Raw genomic sequence first — 23,957 nt, forward strand, 5'->3', positions numbered from 1 at the left:
CACCTTTGTGTCAACGAGTCGAACTATTTGGACACGGTGTGTTTTGTAGCGCAGGTGAGTTTCGAAGTAGTTTCTGAGACAAAAACCTAGCTCTCACATTGATGATCTGATGTATGACTTCATGAGGTAAAAGAAAAGTGAAGCAGAGGCTCAAACTGATTTCTGTGTGTTTTCTCTTGATAAAGTTAACGAGGAATTTTTCTGTCTGTCTCAGATTAAATGTCAACACAATTTAAAAAACCTGTAAAAACCAATCCAACAGGCAGCGGATCCAGGCTATTCCTGGAGAGCATTACTCAACACACAAGGCTGTGCTCAACAGCTGCTCCTACGCATCCCCCAGCACTGAATGATGGATAGAGGGGAAAATGATAAAGAAGAAAGTGATGGATATATATATTGTGTGTGTGCGCGTGTGTGTGGAGGGGGTGAAAATAACATGGTGAGGTGAGAAAATGTGGGAGAAAGTGACAGGAGGACAGAGCTTCTGTGGCAGATTATCAAATCCACACTCACACACACACACACTTACACACACACCTTCCAAAAATGGCAGAACCGAATCCTGGCACGGAGCACCGTGCTTCTGAAACATTCCTCTCTTAAACTTAGTTTCAGTTTCTGTGTTGTTTTTCCTTTCATTCTCTATATTAAAGCATTAAATCCCATTTAAGCTTAAATCCCTCGGTTTCAGTTCGTCAGTCTGTTTATATATATGTGTGTATGTGAGTGTGACTGGGTTTTTAGACATGTGTGCGTGGGTGTGTGTAAATGTGTGTTAAGTCTGGAGCAGGTGGGAGTGTGTAAAGGGAGAATATGAGAATATGGGAAGCGTTTCTCCTCTCCTTCACTCGTTGTGTGGTTTTATTTTCTCTGTCTTTATCCATAAATACTGTGAGAAGCCCGGAGGGGTACGCGCTATTAGAAGTGAAACCGCAGGGCTAATCTCATCACGACCAGCAGCCATCACACAAACAAACTTTAAAACACGCAACACACTGACGGGGTTCAAATGTGCACGTCGGTTCCACATAAACAAAGCACATCACACTTCACTTCCTCCGGGCTCAACCTAGAATGATGCAACATGTTTCCTTCATGGAGAAATGATGCATGAATCTGAATCAGGTCAAAGTGCAGCGCTCGCTTCAGAACCTTCAGCACCCTTCATTCACCCTCCATCGGCTCAGCACCCACTGCCGAGGAACAGACAGACACCAAGGAGAAAACTCTCCCTCTGTCTTCTTTATTTCTGTCCCCTGTCTCTCTCTGTCCTCCCTATCTCTCTCTTCATTCTCTTTCTGCCCCCCCCCCTCCCCCTCTCTATCTCTCTCTCTCTCTCTCTCACACACACACACACACACACACACACAAACAAACAGTCAATCAAATGTCTACTACAGACACATGCTTGTGTCATTATGGGAGAATGAGAGAGAGAGAGAGAGAGAGAGAGAGAGAAAGAGAGAGAGAGAGAGAGAGAGAGAGTAAGACAAAGTGTGTGTGTGTGTGTGTTCTAACCATGGTAAGAAAACTGCACGGCATCATTTTCATGTTTTATCTTCCTCTCCTGAACACTTGCCAAGTGGTGCTGCACTGCAAGTGGAGAAGGGCATCATTAGTGCACACAGACACAGACACACACACACAGACACTGAGAGAGAGAGAGAGAGAGAGAGAGAGAGAGAGAGAGAGAAAGAGAGAGAGATTTAGGGACACATTAACAGAGGTTGGGTGAGGCAGAAAGATAAAGACAGAAGTCTGTGGTGAAGTTTGAGAACAGACAGAATCAGAGGAAGATGGACCAGAATGAAAGGAGTGAATTAGTTCACTGAGCTCAGTAATGAGAAACTGAGACTGTGATCTGCACATGCTCACTGTGACCAAGACTAGCACAGAGAACTGAAGAATGAACATCACTCTCTTTCAAAACACAAACTTAACATAAAAACCAATTAATGTAGAAATACCCACATGTGCAACAATAAAAAACTAATATACATCACACAAAAAATACGTAAAATATATAAAGACTGAGATCAAATATTTCTCAAAACATTCTCAGGACAGTGGGGGTTAGAGTTAGGTTTAGTGTTAATTAGCTACATTTATAATTATGTCTATGGAAAGTCCTTACATTCATTCATTCATTCATTATCTGTAAGCGTTTATCCAATTCAGGGTCGCAGTGGGTCCAGAGCCTACCTGGAATCATTGGGCGCAAGGCAGGAATACACCCTGGAGGGGGCGCCAGTCCTTCACAGGGCAACACAGACACACACACACATTCTCTCACACCTACGGACACTTGTTTTTTGAGTCGCCAATCCACCTACCAACGTGTGTTTTTGGACTGTGGGAGGAAACCGGAGCACCCGGAGGAAACCCACGCGGACACAGGGAGAACGCTACCTGCTGCGCCACCGTGCCGCCCTAGTCCCCAACGCCAAGTCCTTACATGTTTAGTGTAAACCACATTGGTTAAAGTTAGGGATGGGGTTAAGCTGGTGGTACTTTAGGAAAAGTCTGCATAATAGGAATGTAAGTCTATGTAATGCTCCCACAATTCACAGATGCAAGATTCTCTCTCTCTCCCTTTGTGTGTGTGTGTGTGTGTGTGTGTGTGTGTGTGTATGTGTGTGTACCTGTATCCACATCATTGGGCCAGCCACTGGACTGTGAACTGGTGCCAGCAGGAGAACGTGTGGAATAAAATACATCATCCACGGGGCTGTCCATTTCACTGTCATCTATAGACTTACGCTTAGTGGAGCTAGAGAGAGAGAGAGAGATAGAGAGAGAGAGAGAGAAAGAGAAAGAGAGATAGAGAGAGAGAAAGAGAGAGAGAGAAAGAGAGAGAGAGAGAGGAGAGAGAGAGAGAGAGATTTTAAAATAGATACAGAGTAGTTACATTTGTGAAATCACTTTACAGGACACACTTGCAGATAAACACACACACACACACACGAAGAGCCAGAACCAAAGTTAAGCACACGTAAGCTACCTCCGAGGAAGACTCGCGTACAGCTCCACCTCGGCTCTGGAGCACCACCCAGAGAGAGAGAGAGAGAGAGAGAGAGAGAGAGACAGGGATGGGTAGAGAAGAATGACAGAACACACTGAATAAGCACAGAAAGAAAGGAAAAAAAACTAAAGAATAAGAGTAATAGAGAAATTAAAGTAGATCTGGGATAAGAAATAAACATTTTAAATTCTAAAAGGAAGCATGCTTCTTGTTAGTAGACATGCGTCTGATAAAACGACGTTGTTGATTTTTAGATAACTCACTCTTTACAAGGTACGAATTTAAATAGGACTCAACTTATGTCCTGACAAAGGCTGGATGCATAAGACAAACAGACGTGTTTCTACCTGGTAGATGGTGGTGATGTCAGTGATCGCCGACCCAGCGCTACTTGGTTGATGTTGTAGTAACCGGGACTCTCCAGGTCAGCCAATGAAAAATTAGGACCTGAAGCTGTGGCAACTGGGGCTGAGAGGGTGAAGCAGAAGTGGGAAGAGGTAGAAAGGAAAGAGTGAAAAGAAAGAGACAGAAAAACAGTAAATAAAATAGAACAAAAACAATGCACAGATCGCATTTACTATCACTGACATTCACTCAGATTTTTATCCATCGACCTATTACATTCTGGTTTTGGTGACAGGGATCTACTGACAACTGGAAACAGAGAAAAGAGAATGACCTGCCTGCACATTGTTGTTATCATTTTAATCAGTTTCTAAAACATTTGCCCAGCACTGTATGTGAATTTAAATCCTGTGTGTGTGTGTGCAGTTACTCACTTTGAGACACTCGTACTAGCTCGGCTGCGTTCCACACCCCTGACGTTACGAAGCAGTCTTGGAAGCTCAAATGTCCTGAAAGAGGCAAATGTTACAACCTTATGTTATAACCCCCTTACAAACGGGAATTAATGTCTGTGCACTGTACTAACGCATCTCTATCAAAGGCATATGCCTCGTAAAAGTTAGACTTTTGTAAAAACTCCAGAACCAGATCAGACTTACCACTGTGGAACAGGCTGAACACACACATTGACCTTTAACTAGAGCCCATACCATGAGTAACCATCAGTCAAGATCGTAAACGTTATACATTATTTATCATTTATAAGTCACCATGTACACTTCTGGCTTAAATCTGGACTCTTAAGGCCACAACACACTGGACGCGTTGCGCAGCTTCCATTAACACACAACCACTGTTTTAAATGGAGGCACACACACACACACTGGCGCCGGCATTAGAGCTGTTCAGTTCCTCAGCACATCACGGTATATTTCAGCATTACTACACTACACATTAAAGCCAGATGGAGACACATAAAGACAGTAGCTCACATGTGGCTTGAGATGAACAAAGCCTAGCTTGTTGACGTCAGTTTGAGCTTGAACCGGAGCTCATGTACCGCAGCATGTCCCATGTGTGGCAGCCTCTAGAGCCCAACGACACCTTAGACATTTCAGGTTTAGGATCCCTCGAAATCGCAGATCCTCCGGCTTTAATCTTAATGATGTCTTAAACATTACAGACGTCCTGTAGTAAAACATGCTTACCCCAGGTACCCGGGCAAAACTAATCACATCTGAACTGGTCTGAAGATTTGAAGAATGTAACATTTTTATTGTTTTCTAGGTGACAATAGTCTGCCTCAGCTTCTTCCTGTAATACGTTGAACATCCAAATCAGTGTCTTCACGCTGTAAAAGCAGCTGAAAGACCACCTCTGTAGACCCCCTCTTTGGGTCAGGCCAGTTTTGAGGTGTGAAAGCCCCCTCGGTGATAGAATGAGAGTTATTTGAGACATGAAGGCACTTCCTGTTTTGAAGAGAGGCGGTGGTATACAGCGAGTATATAACTGGCTGCAGACACGGTAGAAAGGTGCAGCTCATTTATGTCTCCAGAATGTATAGGTTACACTCATTATGGCTTCCAGCAATCTCAAAGGTCTGATCTTACCATTTGGTGGGGGTTTGATGTCTGACTCGGCCTGCTGGCTGGAACTGTCTGATTGTCCTGATTCTAAAAGAGACGAGAGAGAGAGAGAGAAATATGTAAATAAAAGGATTTGGAACATGATATATGCTTTTAAACGTAGTGTATAGGGAAGAGCCAATGTGTGTGTCTGTGTGTGTGTGTGTGGTGTGTGTGTGTGTGTGTGTGTGTTTGTATCAGTTGCCCATAGGTGATAAAAGAATACAGCAGCACATGCCAGCGTGATTCGATACAGTGTGGTGGAGATTAAGATGGAGAAAAAACTCACACACACAGAAAAACAAAGAGACAGCAGTCTCCCAGAATCTAAATACTACAAGCACAAGAAAGCAAGTGAGAGTGAACAAGAGTCTAATCTCTCTCTCTCTCTCTCTCTCTCTCTCTCTCTCTCTCCAGAAACCTGGCAGCCATGTTAGTGTTTGGCAGCCATCTTAGCACTGGCGGTGCAGATGCATTCCTACTAGCTGACGGCGCGCACACACACACACACACACACACACACACAAGCAAAATATAAACAATCCAAGCCCTATGAGCAAACTCTAAAAACATACCATCCAACACATATCCCCCCTACAAAGCCTCAGTGCGCGCCAACTTCACCTTCATCCACCTCCTGCACTCGCTGGCACAGAAGCAGCGGTGAAGCCGCTAACGGTCAGTTTTGTTTCTGTAGAATGATGTAAGTTTGTCCACTCATATAAGTGACAGCATCAGGGAATACGTCTTTCTGTTTTTAACAGAGACACAGCTGTGTCTGAGCGCTGCTTAATATATAATATTTGTTAACTCTTACCAAAATATAGGCCTTTGTGACATGCAAGAGCCTGCGAGCATCCTGACCAATCACAAATGATTCTCTCATGTTTGGATGAACCAAGTTTTTCATATCATCCAACAGAACCGACAAATAATAACTAAACTGCTGGAGGTACCGAGCAGGCTACAGAGGAGCTGAACTATCAGTCAAACTGAAACAAAACTGAACACAACAGTGGTGCCTCTGATCAAACTGGAACTGACGCATCTGACTGATCTGAGATCAGATCTATTCAGATCTTTTACCTTTAATGAGTGAAACGAAAGCCTTACACCTGATCCTCAACTGTCTAACGCCCAGGCGTACTTAAAACTCCCATGATCGTGCAGTTCCGTGTTTCAACCAGGAGGGGGCTCTCTAACACACACACACACACACACACACACGTCTTACCGATAGACTTCGGATTAGCTGTGTAAACACACCAGCACACAGAACTGTTTTCTTGTGCTGTAGGGGCTTAACACAGACCTCAATTCATTAGGGGGAGACTTAATTTGACCTTATCCAGAAGTATTACTGAGCTAACCCTAATCCTGACCTTAACCTTAAAGCACCTCTTCACATTAAAACCGAATGGCTCTCTCTCTTTAACAGCTGTACAACTATTTTATAAGCACAGTCATGTGTCAAAATGGTTTACGTGGGTTAAGTGAGATGAGAATAGCCTGTGTAAGTGTGTGTGTGTTATGCACATCATCAGCTAGTGTGTATTTGCATGATTGTGTATCTATATCTTAATGTCAGACTACTTTAAAATATTTTTAAATATTCTGTATGTCTCTCCTCTCTCTCCATCGCTGCAGAACTCAGCTCAAAGCCCAATTGGGTCTGGCTTAAGAGGTTTAGTGTTGTGTTGCTAAACATTCTGACCTTTTTTTAATCTATAATGCGCTTAAAATGTTCCGAAACTCTCTAATCCCCATGTACTTCCCCAACACAGCTGTTTCTCACACTCGTTTTCACTGGATATTTTATCTCCTCTCCCACAGGAGGTTATTTATTAAGCACAGGTTCATCTGCCGGTGACTAATGGGACAAATTTGTTATTTTTACATTTGTTTGCCCACTTTTTAACAGAATATATTCAAATGACAAGGGCAGAAGGAATCACACGCTGAGCAAAGTGCTGAATTAAACTGAATTACAATCCAGATTACATAAACATTCTTTCATTCTTAATGTGTCCAGATGATAGACACAGGTTAAGATTGTGCTTGAATCAACAGAATATCTTCATCAAACATGCGCCTGTGGCCAAAAATGAAAATGAAATGATAGACAGCTTTCTGACTTAATTTTACTGTTGGCAACATTATCTTTTCACAAGGACCTTTTCTTCTGCTTGTCCAGATTACAGGGGCAAGATGGAGATAATGCAAGGCTTAAATTAAGCTCGTTTTAAGATGGATTAGGTTGAACTCCAAAAAGGCACCTGTGGAATTCCTCGAGTTACCTGAAATACCCTGGATATCATGGGCATTCACATCTAAGTTAATGCTCATTCAGCGTCCCTAATTCCACTCACAATATGGGTCAGATGTGTTTGAGGACTTTTGGGAGAATCATACACAAGCCTGAGGAGTGAGGAGTGAGAAGGAGAGGGAGGAGCGAGGGATGAGGCAGAGAGTGAAAGCAAACAGAGAAAGAGTAAAAAGCAGAAAAGTTAAATTAAGAAAAATAGCAATAACAACATCTTAAAGTCTATTCTGTAACACACTGGTATCCAGGAAGAGTGAGGAGTGAAAGGAAGAGAAGGGTGAAGGGTGAGAGAGAGAAACGTCTTAGAGGCTGTGAGACAGATGAGAGGAGTGAAGAGTGAGAAGGAGAGAGAGAAGAGGAGAGAGAGGCATGAGAAGTAGGGAGAGAGAATGAGAATTTACCTGAGAATTATAATACGTACATTCAACCATGTGCAATATGTAACTACAATATGTAAGTATCTAGCATCTTTAGAGAGGCACCAAAGGAGCGTGAGTGTGTGTGTGTGTACTCTATACAAGTGTGCATATGCAAGAGTATGTGTATGTATGTCCCCACATGTGCTTGAATGTGTGTGATTATGTTAAAGTCTGTGAGACCACATGCGTGTGTGTGTGTGTGTGTGTGTGTCTGAGGGAGCAGGTGTGGTGTGAGTGGCCTGTGCCCAGTCTGCTACCCATCTGTGTGCCCGTCTGCACCTAACCTCAGCCAAAAGAGAGAGAGAGAGAGAGAGAGAGAGAGAGAGAGAGAGAGAGAATAAGGAGAAAAAAATGTAAAAGTTAAGGAAAAAGAGATATAAAAGAGGGAGAGAAATAGAGGGGGAAAACAAGTAGAAAGAGAGCGAAGCACAAGAAAGAAAATGGGGAGAGAATGTCAAACATTTCGTATGTCTTCAGACTTATTACTGAACTCTACTGTGTTTATTATTTTCATATTTGCTCTATATTCAGTGTTCAGTCATGACATATGACTCTATCATGGAGCAATACTTATTATGTACCCTTGTCACATACAGGCAACAGAACATTTATCCATAATTAAAATGGACTGGCAGCTTGAGGAAATGTGTGTGTGTGTGTGTGTGTGTGTAAGCAGCTTGCTGGAGTGAGTGACTGGGTTTGTGCCTTGGAGCGATTCTGACAGGCTTTTGATTGGACAGCCATACAGGGTCTCTGAGGACCCTCTGGGCTAAGACCCATCCTACACACACATACACACACACACAGCAGTGCTCATCTGCACCATAAACTGTGTATCCCTCAATTAAATTCAATGGAGTGCTGGAACCTATCAGAGTAATTGCACATCAATGTCAATGATAAACGTCTCTCCTGCCATCACAGAGGACTGCAGATGATCTAACACACCTGAACTTACTCTTGCTTGAGTCCTATTCACCCATTCTTGTGAAACATGTGCAACAGCAACACTGAAATTACCTTCCGGATCCATACAAATGATCTGATCTTTTCAGGCATTAACACACACACTGGCTGATTTTGTTCACAAATACACTTCAAACAAGGACCTAAACGAAGCGCAACAGCACCCTCTTGTGGATCAAGTCATACCTATGAGTGAGTGAGTGAGTGAGTGAGTGAGTGCTTTGATGATTGTAAACTTGGAGTAGCTGTTGTTAATGAATTGTCTTGGGAAGGTTGGAAGGTCACTGGTTCAATCCCTAGGATCGGCGTGGGGAGTGAAGGAACAGCACTGTCTCCTCCCTCAAAACCCACGGCTGAAGTTCCCTTGAGCAATGTACCCAACCCCCAAAGCTTCCTGGGGGCTATGGCAGCCTTCTTGTGGCTATATCATAAACTTCTGTAAATGCTTATTCCAATAAGCGTCAGCTGTAGTAACACTTTCTGGTGTGAAACTGAATAAAGTGCCTTTCTAAGACCTGACGCTTTTTGGAAAAGCAGTTAAAGATGTGGATGTAGGTTTCAATCTACAGAAATATTGCTACAGAATGAAAATACGGTAAAAAATGACATTCAACAAATAGGCTGCTTTTGTACGCTTCAATGCCAAGCTGGAATTTTTGTGCAATGAGGTGAGGTCACAACACACAGCACGACATCTGACATTTTAGCACCACTTTATCCATTTCACAGTTCACAGTGTAATAAATAGAGCCCAACTCACAGGACAGTTTTAAAGACTAATTCTGGACTGCTGTTATCTACAGCACTGCTCTCTGGAGCGGACAGATACTGGCAAAAGTTCTACCCCAAGAACGTCCTGAAGATTTTGGCCTGTTATGGTTAAAAATGAGAATTAAATGAGATATAACGAGAATTAAATTGTATATATATATATATATATATATTAAATCATCACAAATCTAGACGTTTCTAAGTAGTTTTATTTATTATCTTGAACATCTTAATAATCTTAACTGAACTCTATCCGTAATAAAATGATTCCAGCCACAATTCCCACTTCTATTGCACTACTCCGTACTCTAGCCCCACTTTACCATTTGCTTGTACAGAAACAGCACACAGAGATCTTTATTTGATTCTTTCTAGGTATTAAAAAAACAACAACATACAACCATTCTTGAAATGTTGTACAAAATAAACAAAAACTGTGAGCATGTGTGGTGGGAGTGAAAGGGCAGTACAAGAGACGGCCACTAGAGGGACCCTTGTGGCACACGCCCACACTTCCACACCACACTGGACTTGGCCATTATTCCAGCTTCAATATCAGTCATAAACAGAACTTACAGCACCTGTTATCTACTTCTAAACACAAACACAAACACAACCTCAGAGAACAGTGTAGCGTTGCAAACATTTAGTGAGAGTTAACAGCCACCAACAGTTATTAGACACATTAGCCTATTTTATTCAGCTACTTCTTTATTAAACATCCATCGTTAACACGCTAAAAGTGATTGCAGGAGCACATTAAATGACCAGGTCTGTAATATCCGATAACATCGGTTAGCGTCACATTGAGTGATGAATTTTGGAAGCAGTGGGATGGCGAGTTGTAGTCATGGATGTGTATTTATAAACATAATTCTTACTGAAATATATCTAATACATAAAACAGATGACTACAGATGAAATACATTGTTCTCTGTGTGTGTACAATTGTTCCCAAGTGTGTGTGTGTGTGTTACACAAATATATCACATTGTTTTTACGTATACACATTGTGGGGATGTGTCTTTCTTGGGAAGATTACACAAAATCAATGGAAGGCTAGGCAATGTCCCCACAATTCACATATACGAGCTGTGTGTGTGTGTGTGTGTGTGTGTGTCCTTAGATCACCCCATGGCCCAGGCAGGATGTAACTGTTAGAGGGCAGCACAATAGTTCAGTGAGTTAACATGCAGCACAGGAAAACAGCGTACTACACAGGTGCACACACACACACTATGAATGTCAACAAATGACACAAAGACTGCCCACAAATCGACAAAAACTGAATCTAAAGGCTGTTAACACACCGTGGCTGAGCGAGAAGTCTCCGGTCTTAGCTATGGAAGGTGTACATTTATTTGTTTACAAACACAGAGAGTGTCCTCTGGGAGACTGGGAGATAATGTGAAAGAGGGATGCCTGAAAACCAGGGGCTTTGGATCTTTTCTCTCAGCAGCAGCAGCAGTTCTCAGTCCGTTGTCAGCCAAGTGCTGTTTTATGGCAGTGTGTGATCCCACACAGTACTCCAGGTTTGTGGAGAGTTGCCTGGAAGCTCTGAGCCGTAAGCGCACACACTGTGTCTGTATCATCTTCAAATGGATTATGACAGTGTTGCGCTAAAGTTAATGACGGGGTTATATTTGGTTATGACAGCATTATCTCCACACTCTGCACCTACGGATCCAAGTGAAGTGACCTCAGACCTTCAGCATTTACAACTGTGTGATAACAGATGAATGTCACCCCAGTGATTGTATGCTTCTATAACATTACTCCAACGTTTAGACTAATGTAACATTATTGCCACATAGTGTCTGGGGGTGCTGCAGGTTACTGTAGTGCTACTTTAATACAGTGACTGTGTTAACACAGGTTACCATCACTCTAACGTCGTGTGAATGATCCCGTTTCTGTGGCTGCACCATTGATGCAACCACTCCACCAGTCACATGACTTAGGAATACAAATGTGCCAAGGGAAGGAGAGAGAGCAAGAGAGAGAGAGAGAGAGAGAGAGAGAGAGAGAGAGAGAGAGAATGACACAGTAAGTCTGTAAATGCAACAGATGAGATCTATTGCCAAATAAAGATTAGAAAGCATAAAGAGCAAAAATACAGTATGGAGCAAACAGCTGAGCAGATGAAAAGATAAAACATGATCTCTCCTTTTTTTTTACACACAAACGCACACACACACACACACACACACACACACACACACACACACACACACACACACACAAACTGACCCCATGTTCAAAAGAAGCTGCAAATAAAGGGCTGAAACGAATTCGAACTTGCTACCAGCAACAATATATTTACCAATCAGAACATAGCCTTTAAACTGTGAGGGCCAATAAGAGACATGCATGCCAACTTAAAGCCCACCCACTGAGAGACGTTACTTCCTGTTCAATGGGCATGTGCCCACATTGGAGTGGGCATTCCATTGTAGAAAGGCTGTGTGTGTGTGTGGGGGGGGGGGGGTGTAGAGGAGAGAGAAAAAGATGACTGGAGTGAGCAATAGAAACAGAAAGGCAGAGCCTACAGAGAAACAGAGAGAGAGAGAGAGAGAGAGAGCATGCGAGAGAGGGTAGAGAGTGAGAAAGAGTGTTAGAGAGAGAGAGAGAGCATGCGAGAGAGGGTAGAGTGAGAAAGAGTGTTAGAGAGAGAGAGAGAGAGAGAGAGAGAGAATGAGAGAGCATGTGAGAGAGGGGAGAGAGTGAGAAAGAGTGTTAGAGAGTGAGAGAGAGAGAGTGAGAGGGAGAGAGAGAATGAGAGAGCAAGAGAATGAGAGAGCGAGAGAGCATGAGAGAGAGAATGAGAGAGTGAGCGAGAGAGCATGAGAGAGTGGGTAGAGAGAGTGAGAGAGAGAGAGTGAGAGAGTGAGAGTAACTATGGCCACATCAGTAACTCAAACCTGACCCGAACAGAGAGAATTAATCTCAGACGGGGTCTTACATTGTTTTTCTTTCTTACTCAGCGCTCGAGTTCATCGCCACAAAACCTCACTCTGGAGTGAAGTGGATGAACATGGATTTAACACATCTGTGCAACTCTAACAGTCTTTATTGTCAGTATATATTTTCTGGAATTCTCTGTTGTACCTGGCAGAGAACATCAGCTGTCATCTGAAGTGGCTTACAGAGGGTTACAGAGGGTTAGTCCTGCTGCACTAAACTTCCTCCTGCTGCCGCTGCTACTGTAAAAGGCTTCATCCAATTTGAGCCAAGGGGAAGATTCACTGTGAGCTTCCCATCAACTTAACACATCCCTCTCATCATCTACACTTTCAGTGACACACTGACCTCTTTCTCAAACTCTGGAGCCATTCTAAATGAATGTAGAGAGTGAGAAAGAGAGAGAGAGAGAGAGAGAGAGAGAGGGAAATCATGAAGCGAGAGATGAAATATGTGAGTTTGCAAAATCTACTACAGGATTTTGGGCTTAGATCAGGTTGAAGTGTTGCCAAACAACACACACACACACACACACACAAAATGAATAGGTCTTTGTTTATTGTGTGCGTATCTGAAACAGTCAGACAACTCTTGATATTGGATGAGGTCAAAAGTGTGTCTGCGTGCCTGTGTGTGTATGTATGAGTGTGTGTGTGTGTGTGTGTGTGTGTGTGTGTGTGTGCACGCCTAGTGGAACATGGGTCATCTGAGGCCAAAGATAGGGCAAAGAAGACAGCTGGTTAGTAAAACACAAGCACGCGTGCGCACGACTGGTCAGTACATACTACGCAAAGTTCCACAGTCAATATGTGTGTGTGTGTGTGTGTGTGTATGTATGTTTCCTACAGGACTGAGAGGATTACTGTCTACTACACCAACAAGCTTTACCCAGAATCCTCAGCAGCAGCAGCAGTACGCACAGATGAACAGTTAGAGAAGAAAACAAACAGATAAACAAAGCCACACACAGACATCATCACATTTAAACCAATCAGGAAGTACAGACTACAGTTCAAAGTCCAGTGACCAGACCTGACTGCTGACCTCATTTACCCTCTGTCTGTGTGTGTGTGTTTGCTCCTAGCTGATAAGATATGAAGTTGTGTGAGAGAGGGTGTGTATACTGTGTGTGTATTGCTAACTGCGAGGACATCATATGCATGTTGCAGTTCAAAAAATTAGAATAACTTGTCTTATAAAAACTTTTGGTATGAAATATGCAATTTTGTTTATAACGATGGTGCAGCAGGTAGTGTTGCAGTCACACAGCACAGGAGTGTGGTGTGTTCTCCCTGTGTTTGCGTGGGTTTCCTCTGGGTGACTGTCTGTGTGGAGTGTGGTGTGTTCTCCCTGTGTCTGCGTGGGTTTCCTCCGGGTGACTGTCTGTGAGGAGTGTGGTGTGTTCTCCCTGTGTTCGCGTGGGTTTCCTCCGGGTGACTGTCTGTGTGGAGTGTGGTGTGCTCTCCCTGTGTCTGCGTGGGTTTCCTCCAGGTGACTGTCTGTGAGGAGTGTGGTGTGTTCTCCCTGTGTCCGCGTGGGTTTCCTCCGGGTGACTGTCTGTGAGGAGTGTGGTGTGTTCTCCCTGTGTCCGCGTGGGTTTCCTCCGGGTGACTGTCTGTGAGGAGTGTGGTGTGTTCTCCCTGTGTCCGCGTGGGTTTCCTCTGGGTGACTGTCTGTGAGGAGTGTGGTGTGTTCTCCCTGTGTCCGCGTGGGTTTCCTCTGGGTGACTGTCTGTGAGGAGTGTGGTGTGTTCTCCCTGTGTCCGTGTGGGTTTCCTCCGGGTGATCCGGTTTCCTCCCAGGGTCCAAAAACACACCTTGGCAGTTTGGTTGGCGACTCAAAAGTGTCCGTAGGTGAGAGTGTGATGTTTCTGGGTAGGCTCCAGACCCACCGCCATCCTGAACTGGACAAGCACTTACAGACCATGAATGAATGACTGAATGAATTTACAGAACTGTGCAGAAGTTTTAGGCACCTCCGAAAATGAGATTTAAAAAAGGTATTTATCGCAGCAGTAAGAGTTTATTTGCTCGAAAAGAAACAATAAAAAATAATAATATTAGAATAAAAACCCATACCGTTATTACAGTAAGTGTTCTGAGTATGAATGTGTTGCTTTAACCCTTTCCACATCTCTCCTTATGGCAGTCTGGGATTAACTGAGGTTATCATCCAATCCCTTGTTTTACTGGTTAATAAATACTTCCGTGCCCCAAAACGGATGTGCTGATCCAAACTGCTGGAGGATGATTCCTAACTTCTGAACTGTGGGGTGTGACTGAGTTGGAGGATGAATACAGTCCTGTTCACTGTGTCTAGACTCCTGCTGTTCACCATGGCAACAATATAGGTCAGCCAAGAGTCTCAAAGACCTGTAATCCTGATCAGGTGTCCCCCTCCAACACACACACACCCACGTCAATGCCCTCCCTAACCACAGATACAGTGTCTGGGCACAGTAGAGGAGGTGAATCCCTGGATTCAACTGAGGCCTCCACCATCATTTTACATTTTATATATATATATATCTCTTTTCAGTTTTCAGACCACTGTTTATATTCCACAATGAAGCAATGAAGTTGTAGGCTCCATACTGCACTGAATCTCAGGTGAACTGAATTTGAGTGAGTCGTAGCGCAGCGGCTCGGACCTTTATGTTCCTATTGCATTTCACAGACACTATAAGAATAAAAGTAAACACATAATAAATAATGTCAATAACAGTGAGCTTGTCAAACACAATCAGGGGAACAATGTACACATGACACAATGTGGTCAAATGTATCACAGGTTTCCAGAAGTCTGCTCTAGGGTCAGTTTGTTTTTCTGTCATCACCTCATTAAATGCAGTTGTACGAAGATCAGGGAGCTGATCCTAGATCAGCACTTTTACTCTGAGAGAAATCTGATACAATACAGAAACTATGGGCTACCCTTTCTCTCTGGCCAAAAGACCAGGGGGGGGGGATATCAGGACACTGATAGGACACTGTTCTCCACCGAAAGAGAGGGAGTATGAGAGAGAGAGAGAGAGAGAGAGAGAGAGAGACATGAAAGCTCCTTTGGTGGAACTCCAAGCGACTGCATCTGTTTGGCAGCAATTCAGAAAAATCTACTGTTACACACACACACACACACACACACACACACACACACACACAGAGAGAGCTCAGAGTGGGCTAGTGTTTCAGCACTTGCCTCAGGGACTGCTATTCCAGTTCTAGTTTATGAAAAACAGCTTTATGTGGAAAAAGGCAGGAGACGGGGGGAGAGAGAGAGAGAGAGAGAGGGAGAGAGAGAGAATGCGAGTGAGTGAGTGAGTGAGAGAGGTGGAGAGGAATATATATAAATACAGGTGAAGAAGTATTTACAGAGCATACAAAATAGATGAAGAAAGAAGGGAGCTTTCAGTCGGTGTAGAACCTCTGAAAAACTCGCAGTTGAGTGAGTGTTCTCGCTTCTATGACTGAAAAACACCTGACTTCTCTATCTGTCAAGACTTCACTGTGAGGAGACGAGAGGAGGAGAGGAGAAGGGTGGAGAGAAGGTGGGGAGAGGAGGAGAGGAGGGGAGAGAAGGAGAGAAGAGAGTGGAGGAGGTGGGAGGAGGAAAGGAGAAGAGAGAAGGGGAGGGGAGGAAAGAGGAGGAAAGGAGAAGAGAGGAGAGAAGGAGAGGGGGAGAGAGAAGAGAAGGCAAGGAAGAGATGAGAGGAGTGGAGAGGAGAAGGAGGAGAGAAGAGAGGAGAGTAGGAGAGAGGAGAAAAGGAAAGGAGAAGGAGGATAGAGGAGAGGAGAAGAGAGAAGGTGGGGAGAGGGAAGGGGAGGAGAGACGAGGAGGAAAGGAGAAGAGGAGAGAAGGCGAGGAGGAGAGGAGAGAGGAGAGGAGGTGTAGGAAAGAGGAGAGGAGGTGTAGGAAAGAGGAGAAGAGAGGAGAGAAGGCGAGGAGGAGAGGAGGTGTAGGAAAGAGGAGAAGAGAGGAGAGAAGGCGAGGAGGAGAGGAGAGGAGGAGTAGGAAAGAGAAGAGAGGAGAGAAAAAGGGAAGAAGAGAGAAGAGTAGGAGAGAAGAGAAAAGGAACTATAAGGAGGATAGAGAAGAGGAGAAGAGAGAAGAAAAGAAGAAGGAGAACAGAGCAGACAGGAGAGGAGAGGAGAAGAGAGAAGGAGAGAAGTGAGAAGGCGGGGAGAGGAGAGGGGAGGAGAGGAGTAAAGGAGAAGAGAGGAGAGAAGGTGAGGAGGAGAGGAGAGGAGGAGTAGGGAAGAGGAGAAGAGAGGAGGGAAGGAGGGGAGAAGAGAGGAGAGTAGGAGAGAGGAGAAAAGGAACTAGAAGGAGGATAGAGGAGAGGAGAAGAGAGAAGAGGAGAAGGAGGACAGAGCAGACAGGAGAGGAGAGGAGAGGAGAGGAGAGGAGAGGAGGAGAGGGGAAGAGAGGAGAGGAGAGGGGAGGAGGAAAGGAGAAGAGAGGAGAGAAGGTGAGGAGGAGAGGAGATAGAGGAGAAAAGAGAAGAGAAGGCGGGGAGAGGAGGAGAGGAGAGAAGAGGAGGGGAGAGGAGGAGAAGAGAGGAGAAAAGGTGAGGAGGAGAGGAGAGAAGGAGTAGGGAAGAGGAGAAGAGAGGAGAGAAGGAGCAGAGAAGAGAGTTTTAAAAACCCTCTCCTCTAATCACATTATGAGCTCAGAACCAATGACTGATCACAGGAATAATCATTAGCAGCTGATACCGGATCATCTTCCTCACCCTGAGCTGCTTGCTTCAGATTGCACAGATTTAGTCTTGATTTCAGGTCACTGTGCTGTTCGGGGAGGGAGGGGGGGGTGTCATCCTGTAGAAGAGGTGGAGCGTATTCACAACACAAACGTCGTTCGCTGCAGATGTTTCAGTACAGACAACACAGCAACAAGAACATTTCACAACAAAACTACATCTATTTCTGCCCAGGTCTGTGTTTATTTGACATGGACTTTCCCAACGTGACCTGCCCTCTCCCTCTCTCTCTCCTTCTCTCTCTCTGTCCTTCTGTCTGCGCCTACAGTTCAAAACGACAAAGTAAATACACATTTTGATTTATCTGACTGTAATTACACACACACACTCTCTAAACCATAGCCTCAACCCACACACACACACGCCCACTAAACACCAGCACGCCTCCGCACACCTCAGTTTAGCCGCGCAGGCCGAACCAGGCGACTCACTCACGTCACTCCAGTGGGTATTTCTGTCTTTGCGAGGTATATCCATTAACTTTAGTGTCTCACGGCCAGACATGCCGTCTTAAAGAGAACGCCTGGGGACAGCAGTGTAGGGAGGGTGACTTTTAAATTCAAACAGAGGCTGCACTGAACAATGTTACGCTCTTCTTCGCCTTTCTTTCTTTTTTTTTTAGGGGGGAAATACCGTGTGAATTTCCAAGACAATAAACACACTTCTCTCCTGACTGTGTCGTGCAATAGCAACACCTAAACTAAACCTTGGGAATGTAGATTTGTGAGAACTTTTCATACCCTCCTCCAAAAGGTACATAGTGTGGTTTCTGAAGTGCTGAGCTCAGTGTTGCAATGATAGAGGCTCTATTCTCTCTATTACAGCTCAGTGAAGCATCACAATGATAATGAAGCAGTAATTTTAAGGTAAAAATACAGCCTAGTGTTCCTTTAAACTTAGGTCACATGCCCATTTTTACAAGTCAACATAGACATAATATACCCACATGGTGACAAAATTATTATTTGTTTTGGTGCGTATGTTTGTACCACATACCAAACCCTCCCGTAGGGGTCATCGGTCCACCCCTGCCTATGAGAGCCCAGAACACCAGGTTTATGCAAAGAGCTGAATACACACAACCAGCCACATGAGCTAAAGAGCCAAGTACCACAAACACAACTCCCTGCTCTGCTTCACACCAAAGGCGCTCTTGAAAAGCGATCTGCTCTACGATTTGTCGCACACAGACTTCAAAGCCCGTATTCCCCAGTTATCGGCATCAGGGAATCTGTCACGCTCTATTGACTCGCAAGTATCCGTGACACATTTCCAGCTCATGCTGATCCTCCTAGCCAATAGCAGAACACCCACAAAGGCCCATGTCCAATGGCAGGGAAGGAACAAGGTCACAACACACAGACCGCAACCCAAATCGGGTAAGTGCTCTAAACAAAAGCCTTGTGCTTAATGCTCTCATGTTATACACAGAGAGAAGTGATGCACTCTCTGTGTACGTCCCCACACCGGCACATCACGCCTGGCAGACACCGCTGATCACAGCTTTGATTCATGAAGTAAAATGAAAGCATCCTACATTTTTCACTGTATTATGTTCACTATTCTGCACCTTTACATCATTCATTCATTTATTTCCTGTAACTGCTTCATCCTCTGTTTGTGTGGTGTGTCTGGAGCCCACACAGGCAGGTCACCAATCCACCACAGGACATCACAAACTCCCCAGTCACTCTCATATAACTGTCGACGATGTAAAACAGCCAATCCACCTACCTACAGGTGAGTTTGGACTGTGGGAGGAAACCGGAGCAGCCGGAGGAAACCCACGCAGACACAGGGAGAACACACCACACTCCTCACAGACAGTCACCTGGAGGAAACCCATGCAGACACAGGGAAAACACACCACACTCCTCACAGACACTCACCTGGAGGAAACCCACGCAGACACAGGGAAAACACACCACACTCCTCACAGACAGTCACCCGGAGGAGACCCACACAGACACAGGGAGAACACACCACACTCCTCACAGTCACCCGGAGGAAACCCATGCAGACACAGGGAGAACACACCACACTCCTCACAGACAGTCACCCAGAGGAAACCCACGCAGACACAGGGAGAACACACCACACTCCTCACAGACAGTCACCCAGAGGAAACCCACGCAGACACAGGGAGAACACACCACACTCCTCACAGACAGTCACCCGGAGGAGACCCACACAGACACAGGGAGAACACACCACACTCCTCACAGTCACCCGGAGGAAACCCATGCAGACACAGGGAGAACACACCACACTCCTCACAGACAGTCACCCAGAGGAAACCCACGCAGACACAGGGAGAACACACCACACTCCTCACAGACAGTCACCCAGAGGAAACCCACGCAGACACAGGGAGAACACACCACACTCCTCACAGACAGTCACCCGGAGGAAACCCACGCAGACACAGGGAGAACACACCACACTCCTCACAGGTAGTGACTTGAGAGAGGGGGTTAGTTACTGCTGGTCTTCTACAGGTGTGAAAGTTCGCTTGGATACGTAAGCTAACAGGCTAAACACCACAGCACACACCGTGTTCCAGCAAAGAGAGGATTGCATCTGTCAACACAAACTTTATTGAAGGGTAGTTTACTGTACTACTACTGGGCTTGTGCTTTCATTCCCAAACTGTTCTCAGAGCATGACATCACCAATGAGCTCCACAGCGCCCCCTCCCTGTGGCTCTCTTAAATCCACATTTATTTTGCCACGTACTCAACCAACAAATACAGAACAGGAATGTGACACACCAGACACGTCATCAGTTTGAGATACCGTCCACATTTTAAAATACAGCGCTACAGGACATTACCGTTACATCATCCAACTGTACTTGAAGAACAATAAACACCACCTGAAATACAGTTTTCTCTCATCTCATTTCCATTCAAGTGCATGGGCATTTTCAGCCAATTTTTGCCCCCTTCAGCCCACCATGTGTGTACACGGAAACCTTCCTCATAGTCTCTGTCCATCTCTCTACATCTTTTTATTCTTCTCATCACAGATTCTCTCAAATCGATGCTCTTTTCAAACTCTCGGTTTCTCTCCATCTGATTTCACTTATCTGTCTGAAGGCAGAGTGACGGACTAATAATCATCCTTTCCTGTAATTATCTCTTCTTCCTGTTCTTCCTCTCTCTCTCTCTCTCACTCCCTCTCTCTCTCTCTCACTCCCTCTCTCTGTTGGACAGTTTTATATACATTTCTAAATTCCTCCTCTCTCTGTGAGACTCTGCAGATGTTGGGCGGCGTGCACACACACACACACACACACGCACACACACACACCTACACAAAAATGCCACAGCTCCAACCGAGTGAAAAAGAGAGTCAAAAGACGAAGAGAAAAAGAAGAAGGGACCGTTTTGATGAAAAGCCAATTTGTACAGCTTCTAATCAGAGAACAACAGCCAGTCCAGCATAGATTCAGTCCAAAATAACATCAGAATGAACGACAGGAGCGCTTTTCTGTGATATTACACATCTTCAAATCAAATGCTTAATAAATGCCAGCTGCCCTTTACATGACATGAAGAGTTGATGATGAATGGAAACAGTCAAACATGTTGCTGCATTAATAAACACCCAATAAATGGATTGAGACTTTCCTCAACTGAGCTCATTTAAGGTGCACCCGAGGCTGACACAGGTGTTCAACTGCACACACAGCTTGCATAACCTCCTTGGAAAAGCACTGCTTGTAGATGGAGATTCTCTGGAGCAGCAGCCCATGAGCTCAATGCCCAGTGTAGGCTGTGAAGCAGTGGAAATCCAAGAGCTTCCAGGACCGCTGGGATGAGCTGGAGTTGTTTCAGTGATCCAGAACTAATCACTCTACACCACTACCTGACCTCTCTAAAGCTGGAATGGCTCAATGCAATCAAGTGTATAGCTCCAAAGTTTAGTATAAATGCGCAGCAGAGAGGGAGAAACTGTTGGTTTGAACGTTTGCATGAGCGGATGTCCCCAGAATATCGGTGAGATGTGATTGATAACAGGTCCTGGGTTCGAGGGGTTAAACGTGTGCAGTTTTGAGGGGCAGCTGGTCTGAGTTTCTAATCAACATTGTAAACCCCTGCTCGTCCTTCAATCGGTTTCCCAGCTCCTAATTACGCTGTTATGAGCGATCGTGTAAAAATATTTGGCGTGCGTTTGACGAGGCTGTCCGGATGATTGACAGATCAGTCATCAGATCCAAAGCATCCCAGTTCCGCAGGGAGCAGTTCTAGAACAGAGTGATCCACAGCTCTGGAACCCAAAACCTACAGGTTCTGCTTCTCCAATCAGAACCGCTGGTCCAGACTCAACAGTACGGCTGACATTTCATTTATGGCTGGTTCAGTTTCCCCTCAGTTTACTCTCTCTTCTATCTGTTTCTGTCCAGTTAATCCTTCTCCTGCTTTCTCTTTCTATCCATTCTCTCTTCTGTTTAGTCTATCTTTCCTCCTCTTTTCAACCTATCTGTCTTCATTCACCTCTTGATGTTTTATTCTCTCCCTTATGTTACTTTTCTTTCCACCTTTTTTCATCCACCTCCCTCTTTCTCCCCCTTCAATCTATGCTCATTCAGTCTTTGCTGTTGTCTTTCTTGTTAGTTTTCTTTCCATCTTTTCTGTTCTCTCCCTCTCTCTCTCTCTTTCCATATCTTCTTTCCATCCAGCTGAGATCACATTTAAAGACGATACTTGTTCTTCATCGTCCTTGCCCTTTTAAAAGAGGAAACAGTCCTTCCACATCAAGGGAGGAACTGAAGAGTATGTAAGACTGTCACTGAGTGGGACAACATATGACGTTCCCCAAAACGGCAAAATAAAACAGAAGAACAAAGGGTTAGAGAAGTCTGCTGTGCTCTGTTGGAGGAGACAGCAGAAGGTTCCTTTCCTCTGGAGGATTCCAGCGAGACTGGCCTGAGATGAGATGCAAAGTTAGACTTCATGTCCCCTGAGAAAGTTAAGGGAAGAAAGATAGAGGGAAGGAGAGAGCGGGGTCCAAAAATGTTGTCTGTGTACAGTGAACTAGATTCAACACTCATCACTCAACCCCACTAGCACCAACATTCAACCCCACCAGCACTCATCATTCAACCCCAGCAGCACCAACACTCAACCCTACCAGCACAGCCACTTGACCCCAGCACTCATCACTCGACCCCAGCAGCACCAGCACTCAACACTAAACCCCAGCAGCACCAACACTCATCACTCAACCCCAGCAGCACAGCCACTTGATCCCAGCACACATCACTCGAACCCAGCAGCACCAACACTCAACACCAGCACTCATCACTCAACCCCACCACCACTTGACCCCAGCACTCATCACTCGACCCCAGCAGCACAATTAATCAAACCCAGCACTCAACACTCAACCCCAGCAGCACTAACACTCAACACTCAACGAACCAGCACAGACACTGGACCCCAGCACACATCATTTGACCCCAGCATCACAATCACTCAAAACCACCAGCACCAACACTCAAACCCCAGCACTCGAACTGACTAAGATCCAACACTCAACACCACTAGCACCACTCGAGCGCTGCAGCACAAACTCATTCATTCATTCATTATCTGTAACCCTTATCCAGTTCAGGGTCGCGGGGGGTCCAGAGCCTACCTGGAATCATTGGGCGCAAGGCAGGAATACACCCTGGAGGGGGCACCAGTCCTTCACAGGGCAAGCAGCAAAAACTGCACTTTATATATAATTTTATACAGGCACCATGCTCATATAAAAATAATAAGAAGAATAACAATCATTAAAATAAATAAATAAATAATAAATAATCTAGTTCCTTCCTTCCCTGTGTGTGTGTGTATGTGTGTGTGGTTGATTAATCTGTGTGGTTATCCTTCACTGTAAGAGTCTTAGCCTCAGAATTTGGGTTTCATTTGGTTAATATGGTTTAGTCCAGCTCTATATTCCACTTTCTCTCTCTCTCTCTCTCTCTCTCTCTCTCTCTCTCACACACACACACAAACACATTTCCACATGCTGCTGTTTTTGTGAATCGTGTTTAAATAATAGTTAAAGGAACAGTGTGAAGGAAGAGACAGCTGCTCTTTTCAAGGCCCTGTCCTTGGGAACGGACGACAACAGACAAACGAGTGTAGAGAGTGAATTAAAGAAAGAGTGAAGGAAAAATCTCTTCCACTTTGAGATAAGCGCAGGCTTTGAACTGCACGCTGAGAGATAAGGCGGTTTTACAAGTACTCGTTTGTCTGAGGAAGTGTTTTCGTTCACCACTTTCTCTTGTTTTTCATCCCTTCTTTTAAAAGGAAACCGTTTTTTTTTTTTTTTTTTATCTGCCTCCCCTCCATCACCTCGTCTACAAGGCGCACAACAGCTGCTCTGTTTAGTACGGAGGTGAACGAGGGGCTGCGGAGCCAAGAGAGAATGAGAGAACGTGGGGGGAAGGAAAGCGATATGTGGATGGAAGAGAAATGAAGTGAAGAGAACAGAAGGAATGAAAGAGTCTAAGACAATACAGGGGAAACAAATAAGAATGAGACGAAAGAACAGAAGAAAAAAATAGAGAGAGAAGAAAAGAACAGGATCAAAGATGAGATTCAAGATCAAAACAAGGGATGAGAAGAGAAGAGAAAAGAAGTGTGTGAGATGGAGGGAGGAGAAACGAAGTGAAAAGAAGAGAAAAGAAGAGTGTGATGAAGGGAGTGAATGGAGTCAACTGTCCAGAGAAATGCCTTCATTTGTTTTATAACCTAATTTAGCCAGG

The 23,957-nt window shown here is 44.7% G+C and overlaps 1 protein-coding gene across 11 annotated transcripts in view; it reads right to left on the reverse strand.

Moving 5' to 3' along the window:
* The window catches only part of LOC136686865 (nuclear factor 1 X-type-like), a 125,008-nt gene that overhangs the window by 19,379 nt on the left and 81,672 nt on the right, over nucleotides 1–23,957 (reverse strand). For 6 of the 11 annotated variants that reach the window (XM_066660907.1, XM_066660908.1, XM_066660902.1 and 3 more), the window contains 6 exons: nucleotides 4,981–5,043; nucleotides 3,805–3,879; nucleotides 3,373–3,493; nucleotides 3,005–3,040; nucleotides 2,646–2,773; nucleotides 1,522–1,596 (listed from right to left, as the gene is read on the reverse strand). In XM_066660907.1, coding sequence (XP_066517004.1) covers nucleotides 1,522–1,596; nucleotides 2,646–2,773; nucleotides 3,005–3,040; nucleotides 3,373–3,493; nucleotides 3,805–3,879; nucleotides 4,981–5,043 — 498 coding nt within the window. The remainder of the gene's footprint in view (nucleotides 1–1,521; nucleotides 1,597–2,645; nucleotides 2,774–3,004; nucleotides 3,041–3,372; nucleotides 3,494–3,804; nucleotides 3,880–4,980; nucleotides 5,044–23,957) is intronic. The other 5 variants (XM_066660910.1, XM_066660909.1, XM_066660913.1 and 2 more) reach the window with 2 other exon arrangements.

The sequence above is a fragment of the Hoplias malabaricus genome, chromosome 2 (assembly GCF_029633855.1).
Source record: "Hoplias malabaricus isolate fHopMal1 chromosome 2, fHopMal1.hap1, whole genome shotgun sequence".
Taxonomy (NCBI): domain Eukaryota; kingdom Metazoa; phylum Chordata; class Actinopteri; order Characiformes; family Erythrinidae; genus Hoplias; species Hoplias malabaricus.